General features: G+C 43.3%; 2 protein-coding genes across 2 annotated transcripts; one reads left to right on the top strand and one right to left on the bottom strand.

Moving 5' to 3' along the window:
• Positions 1–1,125: 1,125 nt before the first annotated feature.
• On the bottom strand, positions 1,126–5,349 carry EGY2 (ethylene-dependent gravitropism-deficient and yellow-green-like 2). The gene is made up of 13 exons (XM_078589083.1): positions 4,996–5,349; positions 4,834–4,909; positions 4,577–4,672; positions 4,297–4,380; positions 4,113–4,166; positions 3,903–4,007; positions 3,513–3,587; positions 3,308–3,413; positions 3,110–3,203; positions 2,413–2,566; positions 1,982–2,189; positions 1,591–1,751; positions 1,126–1,440 (listed from the first exon to the last, which is right to left on the bottom strand). The coding sequence occupies exons 1-13, from the start codon at positions 5,172–5,174 to the stop codon at positions 1,189–1,191; spliced, it is 1,644 nt and encodes a 547-aa protein (XP_078445209.1). The 5' UTR covers positions 5,175–5,349; the 3' UTR covers positions 1,126–1,188.
• A 286-nt stretch (positions 5,350–5,635) lies between these two features.
• Positions 5,636–7,893, top strand: LOC144714242 (large ribosomal subunit protein uL10-like). The gene is made up of 5 exons (XM_078588940.1): positions 5,636–6,089; positions 6,267–6,335; positions 6,876–6,974; positions 7,084–7,476; positions 7,571–7,893. The coding sequence occupies exons 1-5, from the start codon at positions 5,832–5,834 to the stop codon at positions 7,715–7,717; spliced, it is 966 nt and encodes a 321-aa protein (XP_078445066.1). The 5' UTR covers positions 5,636–5,831; the 3' UTR covers positions 7,718–7,893.
• Positions 7,894–8,184: the final 291 nt, after the last annotated feature.

Below are 8,184 nucleotides of genomic sequence, written 5' to 3' on the forward strand. Positions count from 1 at the left end.
CCTGAGTTTGGATATTTGTTATATGCTCCCCAAATTGTAATTTGATCATTGACAGGAGTTATGAATAATTGTTTATGCATAATAATTAACATCATGTACTTGAGACGGAGCAAAAACCTATAATTGATAAGAAATTAGCTTGGGAAAAGATAGCTATTCATAATCTACGGAGCTTTGACTAAAATAAATCTTTGATTTTTATATTTGAGCCATCCATGTCAATTGTGAGGGATGAATGGTTTCGACTTGCAGTTACAAAATTGACAAAAACTATCATTGAAAAAATTACCTTAAAAGGTCTTGAGGTGTAGAAGACAAAGAATCTTGGTCTAGTTTTGCCGCACAATGTTACTCGCATTTACCACAAGCTTGAATCTGAACCGGTGCTCAGTCGATTCAGTAGACAATCTTGAATCTGAACCGGGCTCAATCGATTCTGGAGCTAGTCTTGAATCTGAACCGGGGTCAATCGAATGGCTTAATAGTTTCTCTTGTCATTCTTTCAGTTCCTGATACCGTTTCTCTCTCTTTTCTATTGCAGGTCTAGTGTTCCACACTAGGGTGTATAAGTTTATGTAGAAATGCATGTCATCACCGATGTGACATTTGGATGTGCCTCTTTTTACACCGATAAAAAACTTAAATGTTGAGATGATAGTACTTATGAGGACAATTCGCCACTCAAAATGATAGTACTTATGATCAAAGTGAAACCGTGCTACATTGTTATCTACGCCAAAATTATATCTGATCATGTTTTTATTTGTTGTAGTAATACTATGAGTTTAGATTCCATGTCTTTTCTTAAAGATATCTGATTTCGAAACATTACAATCCAACATTAATTCGATCAGGGACCCCATTGATATTTTCTAGTACATATTGAGCCAAGTGTTTAGCTTCAGCAATAATATTATTCATGATTTATGAGCCTCTTTTGATATGTCTTAGACTATATTGTATGCCGTATGGTGATGCCAACCAGGGGTAGCTTGCATCCAGAACACTGCGTATTCCAAAGCATAGACAACACATGGCTAATGCGCAAAACCTGTTGGGAGTAGTGGGGTCAAATCCTTACATTCTAAGCATCAAAATTTGACTCATCAGTATGATATCAAGTCGGAAGGAAAAGATCTCCTTTATTTAGAAACAATTTTCATGAATCTGACTCATCAGCATCCAATCTCAAAAATCAATAGTTAACTCCTGGGGTGCAAAGGGAAAGGGGTAAGGCAAGCACACTAGCAAGCACAGAACCAAAACAGCGAGACCTAGGGCCTTGTACTTGTCCTCAGGTTCGCTGATCTCGTCGGAGAGAGGGGAAATGGGACCTCTTTGCAAGAAGAATATTAGAACCACCCAGTAAAACGCCACGTCGTTGAATAGTGATGATATGCCTAAGAGGGCAAGGGCCACACTGGTGATCCGAGACGAAATCTGTTCAAAGAAGAAAAAATTGGGGGAGGTTAATCCGCCAGCAATTATAAAAATGAGAATGATGCACAAGACTGTAGAGCATGGATTCCTCACGACGACCCATTTTTCCACCTATCATCTGTAATGTTTTAAACATAAATCACCAAATACCTTTCTTCCCCACAGAGCGAAGGCAATGCGGCCTCCATCGAGCTCTCCGGCCGGAATGCTATTTATGGCATTGATAAGAAGCCCAGCCCAGGCCCAGAGGAGAAGAGGATTGATCGACAATTGGCTGCCTTCTTTAAGGACGTCACCCAGAATCAGCTTCGCTGGAAGAAACAAACAGGAAATACCCAACCACGACATGATTAGTAAAGTTATATATTCATACAAAGGTCAGTCCTGGATAAGATAGCTGTCGGTATGATGCAAACGACGGCATTGCTAGAAAAGACTGAGAAGAATGAGGTCACCATTCTGCCGCATAAATTTGCAAACACCGAACTCTAAATAAATAAGTCGTTTGCTAGAAAAAAGGTGTAGTGGAGGACTTATGTACCGAGTCCGCCGACAAGAAATGATTCGTGGAGAATGTCAGGATCGATAATGATTCCAAGGCCATCACTAGGGGGGAGAATGAACCCTGCAAGAAGAAGTAGCATTCCCAGAGAAAACCCGGCCAAAGGTCCTGCCGCGGCAAGATTTAAGAGCTTCTCACGGTTGGGTACAATATTCAGGATCCGTGTAATTGCACCAAACGAGCCTATCTGCGACAAACGGGTGGCTAGCTTAGCATCAACGCTTCAAGGAGGAAAAGCCAAATACCAGATAGAAAATGCACGGAAAAGACAACGCAGATTGACTCTGAAGATCAAAATCTATCAATCAAGCGTGACTTATTTCTCCAGGAAAATGCGCAAAAAGTTTAAAGATGCCACCTAAAGAAAGTCGAAAATCGACGCAGTAGGAATTGTGGCATAAACGTCTAACCTGCCAACTAGGAACGAAGTACGAGACCCCCAATTTGATTCCAGCTTCCCTAGCAACCAAGATATGACCTATTTCGTGGACGCCAATGATAGCTGCAGTTACAAGTGCTCCAGGAACACCGTCCGTCAACAAGCCAAAATTATCAAATGTTGACCTGCGAGGGATATGAAGTTAGTAGTTGTAAGTGCGAATGAACTGTTCGGATGAAAATTCTTCAAATCACGAAGGTTATAAAACAGATGAAATGCACAGGGTGAGTTTGGCTAGTGTAGACATGCTACAGACTTCGTACCTGAGAAAACCACATCTAGAACATAATTTCTGTATTTCAGAATTTAGTAATTCTTACCCCAGAAAATTTATTTGTAAAAAATTTCAAGCGCCACCAACACCAAGGGCAGATTTCTACAGTAAAATTTCGAACACAGAGATAGGAGCAATAGACGGCCGCTCATGAGGGGAATCCAGAAAACACTAAAAGAAACCAGGTAGTCCCTATTTTCGAGTTCACTAACACTCGGTCGAATTCTATCCGCAAATTAAAGATTGTTACAGTATTTGAAGACTCAATGAGAGAAGTCAGTATTAAGCTTTTTTAGAATGAAACAAGTTACATTTACAACTAGTTTAATGTCAGGAATGTACACTTCACACAAATAGAGCAAAAACATCTAGGAAAACAAGGAAACACCCGTACAATAAATTGGACTGCAGCGAAGGCACATTTCGGAGTAGCAGAGTGAACACGGTGACAAGGCCAAATGCACCGGCAGCAAACCATTCCGGCACAGCTGCAATGTGAATACAATAAACAGCTAAGAAGGTGATTTAAAAATAGCTGCACATGAAACAACTTATTAAAATGCCGTTGATAAACATAAAACAGCTCCCATACCTGTTGATTCAGGCTGTAAAGTCTGTCGGGGAACCACAACTGCCACAGGTTTGTCATCCTCTGGATTGATGAGAAGAAACACTTTATATTGATCACCAAATCTGTCCTGTGAATTTAGATGTGCTGAAAATTACACACAACTGGGCCATCATAATAATAAGCATCGAGACGTGATGCAAGAAAGACGAAGCAAAACTATAATCACCTGTATCCTCCTCGTTATCTTTTCATAGGCTTTACCGGCCTGTCCACGCAGATTTCCTTTGAACAGTACCCCCCTCTGTGAAGGGGCAACTTAATAAGTCAAACGAAAGATCACGAGCAAGGAGCATGATCGATTTATTTGATTATTCCATAAGGCAGAGAAATTCAAGTCAGGATTTTTTTCACCAGTTTATTATAAGTTATCAATGACACTCAAGAAGCTCCCAAAGCATCAGTAGGCCTAAATTATTTCCACACTATGATCAACACTTGGTGCGCTTTGATGACGATGAAATCTTTAATGTAAACAAATGAGGAAAAAAAGAGAGTAAACTTGGTCACAAAAAGAGAGTAAAAAAAGAAAATTATAATTCATAGTCCGCAGTATCACCTCATAGGGTTCCTGGCTCGTCACAAAAAATGTATCAAAGCCAAAAACTTGGTCTTTAAGCGCATCGATTGTGGCCTTGGGGATCCGGATCGATTCGCCGAGTTGCTGCACTTGTGAGAGTGTTTGAAAAGCATCACATCAGGCACTGCTGATCGATGGAATCAAAGAACAGATAGATACAAGGGGTAAATTCACTGAGAGAAGCTTCACCTTCATGCCTGGGAACGGAGATCCACCTATGACTTCTGTATTATCATCCCTACCCTGCGGGAATGATTTCTCAGTTTCAGAAATACACAGGCTGCATAAGCAATGACAGTGTGCCAAGCAGATGAGAGATATATTTATATGATTACTAAGATTCTCAAACACAAGCTATTTGTAAATTACTAACAGTTTTCGTTTCAATTTCAGGTGTAGTATCAATGTTGCTGATCTCCTGTTTCAGGGCCGAGAACGGAAGATCCTCCCTTGTTGGCTGGGGACAACCAAAAAAAGCCAAAGAACGACGATTGTGTCAAATAACTAGCACAATTATTCGGCTCAAAAGTATCCTGGGTACACATCCAAATCCAAAGTCGCGCTTCATGAATTTTGAAATAGAAGAGAAGATAACAACCGGTATTCTAATTGTGGTTAAAGAACGTTCAAATCAGAATCCAAATGGACCTAACCTGTTCAGCGTTCGACTGAGTATCCGTCGAACCGCTTTCTTGCGCTTCCCCGCTGACCGAATTCAAAGGCTCTCCATCACTTCTTGCACTCGTGTCCTGAAAGTTGGATTCCGAACGACGCATTTAATTCGAATTCACTGATAAAAACGTCTAGTTTCCCCGACATTTGACATCAGAAACACAATGTTCCTCGTTCGGCCAAGGTGCTACACAATCTGACGACGATAAAATCAAGAAATTTACATGACCAGGACTACCTCGCCATTTTTCCCATCCGGGTCAGTCTGAGGCGTGGCCCGGCAAAGCAAATCCCGCCGGGAAAAGAGAGGCGATCTGAATTCATCAAACAAGAGAAAGCTGAAGTAAATGGGGAACTGGAAGAGGACGAAGTAGTAGCACATGAAAGAGTGGTCGTGGACCTCGTAAAATCTCTCGGACGAAGCCGGGTACAGAACGGTGAGCAGCGCCATATTGAAGCAGCAGAGAGATCGGAGTTCGCCGGGAAACGAGCAGGTCTGAGGTGATGAAGCTGCAGATGGCCTCTGGCGAGTGAAGACGAAGGAAATCCCCCCCGAAACGCCGACGCAGGAAGATTCATGCCTTCAATGCAGACTGTCCAGGAACAAACCGCTGACGATCCCGGGAGGGAGATTTCGATTACACGTCCTCGGAGCAGAGCTTGCGCGATCTCCCTCCTTATCTGTTCATCTTCTTCCAGTTCGAGCCATTGAAAAGATCTCCCCAGAGAGATATTTAAATTTAATCGCGTCAACGAAACTATTTTAACCGTCTAGAAGATTTTTTAAAATCTAAGACAGTCTACAAAAACAAGAAGCTCAAGAGTTGGAAAGGAAGTGACGGAAATACCCCTTCCACGTGTCCCCGCTGATCGAGTCTTGGGCCGGTGTCATGCAGCAGTGACTTAGACGGGCCCAAGTTCGAGAAGAAAGGCATGGCCCAGGCCCACTGAAACGCGGCGCCGGATCGTGAAACCTCATCCGTACGATCTAGGTCTTTCTTGCCTCCTCCCCTCTCTCTGTTCGAGATAAAGAGGCGCCGCGGCGTTAGACGGACTATCGCGGAGGTTAAAGGAACGGAAAAGCCGACCACCTTGGTGAAGCGCTCGCCTCACCTTGGCCCTCGCGTGGCGTATCACGTCGTCATCTCCCTTACAGAGCTCGTAGGATTCCTACCCTTCTCGCTCGCCGTTGCTAATCTTTGCCTGTAAGTAGCTAGGTTCTTCCCAACCCTAGAAATGGCCATCAAACCGTCGAGGCAGGAGAAGAAGGTTGTTTACGACCAGAAGCTCTGCCAGCTGCTCGATCAGTACACGCAGGTGCTCGTTGTGGGAGCGGATAATGTCGGCTCCAATCAGCTGCAGGGCATCCGCTCCGGTCTTCGTGGCGATTCGGTCGTCCTCATGGGGAAGAACACCATGATGAAGCGCTCTATTCGTCTTCACGCCGAGAAAACTGGAAACTCAAACTACCTCAACCTTCTGCCCCTTCTTGTGGTGAGCAAACCAGCACATTCCATCAATTGGCCCTTCCATTTCGTTGGTTCATTTGCTAGGAGTTGTCCTTTTACCTTTTTTTCTTCTCAGTTTTTTTATGACGTTCCAATCTGCAATCGTATTGTTTTACTTTTATGTTTTTTGCCCCATGGTCTCACTTTTTTTCTTCATTTTCAGGGTAATGTGGGCTTAATTTTCACGAAAGGTGATCTGAAGGAAGTCAGCGAGGAAGTTGCCAAATACAAGGTGCTTTGAGTTGACATTTTCCAGAACTACTTTTTTTCAATGCCCAACGACATCCATTCTAATTTGATTCACGTTCATTTGCCGTGTTATATTAATTACTCAAAAAATTTTCCGCAATATGAAATATTGAGTAGTCTTTAATTGCGGCTTGTCGCCCACATTGATGTTCCTGTCGTTTACTATTAATTATTTAGCGCATCGTTATTTCTGATCAATATCCTTGGGCACAACGATGATAAGTTTTTTTGTAAACTACGTTTCCCGAGATTTTTCGATTTTCATATTCGTAATACGAATTTGTATATTTAAGAAGTAGCATCACAAAAGTGTTCTATGTTAATTCGCTTGAAGCGGCTACAACCTATTCTAATTTGTATATGTCAAGTCGTTTTATTGTCCAAGCTACAATTTTCCAATGAAGTGTGATGGTTTATGGCTCTATCAATGTCTGCTTGGTTGTTAAGTTTGAGAATATATTTGTGGTATGTTATTTGTGTTGCCGCGTTTTTATTGAGATCAGTATTATTTACTTGGAAACAGGTTGGAGCACCGGCGCGTGTGGGCCTTGTCGCTCCAATTGACGTTATCGTGCCTCCTGGTAACACAGGGCTGGACCCATCTCAGACGTCCTTCTTTCAGGTGCCTTTCTAGTAATCCATACATCCGTCCATACAACACATAACTTTCTTTGCCGCTTTGGCTATCCGTTATGGCGAAATCCTCACCCTCTATTGCTCCTTTGTTTAAGGTTCTCAACATCCCCACCAAAATTAACAAGGGTACTGTGGAAATTATCACTCCGGTGGAGCTGATTAAGAAGGGAGACAAGGTGGGCTCCTCTGAGGCGGCTCTCCTGGCCAAGCTAGGGATTAGGCCCTTCTCGTACGGTCTGATCATCCAGACCGTGTACGATGATGGGTCCGTGTTCAGTCCCGAGGTTCTGGACCTCACGGAGGAGGATCTTATTGAAAAGTTCGCCGCTGGCGTCTCCATGGTCACCTCTTTGTCGCTGGCCCTGTCCTACCCGACCTTGGTCGCTGCACCACACATGTTCGTCAACGCCTACAAGAATGTGCTCGCCGTTGCTGTTGCAACGGAGTACTCTTTCCCGCAGGCCGACAAGGTCAAGGAGTACTTGAAGGTAGTTTGTTCTCTTCTCATTTCCCCCTAAACGTCAAGAAACCTCTCAATTGGGCAGCTGTGTGACGTTTCTTTGGGTTATGTTGGGTACGTAGGATCCCAGTAAGTTCGCCGCCGCAGCTGCCCCCGTGGCGGCCGCAGCAGCTGCCGCTCCGGCGGCCGCGGCCGCCGCTGTAGAAGAGAAGAAAGAAGAGCCGGCAGAGGAGTCTGACGACGACATGGGATTCAGCCTTTTCGACTAAGAAGCGACGGTCGTGCGTGCAACCTCTTCATTTGAACTCGATGGTCTTACATTAGTTGTCTTTTTTTTGGGTCTTGAGCGGACGAGATTTTGTTGAGTGAACTTGTGTTTTTCCTTTTTCGTTCACTTGTGATTTGAAATATTGCTTGATAATTAATAGAAGTATTTTGGTATTAAGATTGTCTTTGAGGGAGAGAGCCATAGAACGACGTCGAAATTCGTTTCTTGACGGCGCATACAATTTCGTGGACAACCCTTTTCAAATTCATCTGAATACCCTTTTCAAAAAGGCGAAGAAACTCTATTTAGATTTCATAAATTACGAGTTCATATTTCTTAATGAGTCGCAACTCGGCAAATCAATAATATATTAACAAGTAGAGATGGTGCATGGCGAAAAATGATAAAAAAAGAGAGGGAGAGAGGAGCGGGAGCGAGAGAGAGGAGTGACAGAGCGAGAAAGATGAA

The sequence above is a fragment of the Wolffia australiana genome, chromosome 17, assembly GCF_029677425.1.
Source record: "Wolffia australiana isolate 7733 chromosome 17, ASM2967742v1".
Lineage (NCBI taxonomy): Eukaryota > Viridiplantae > Streptophyta > Magnoliopsida > Alismatales > Araceae > Wolffia > Wolffia australiana.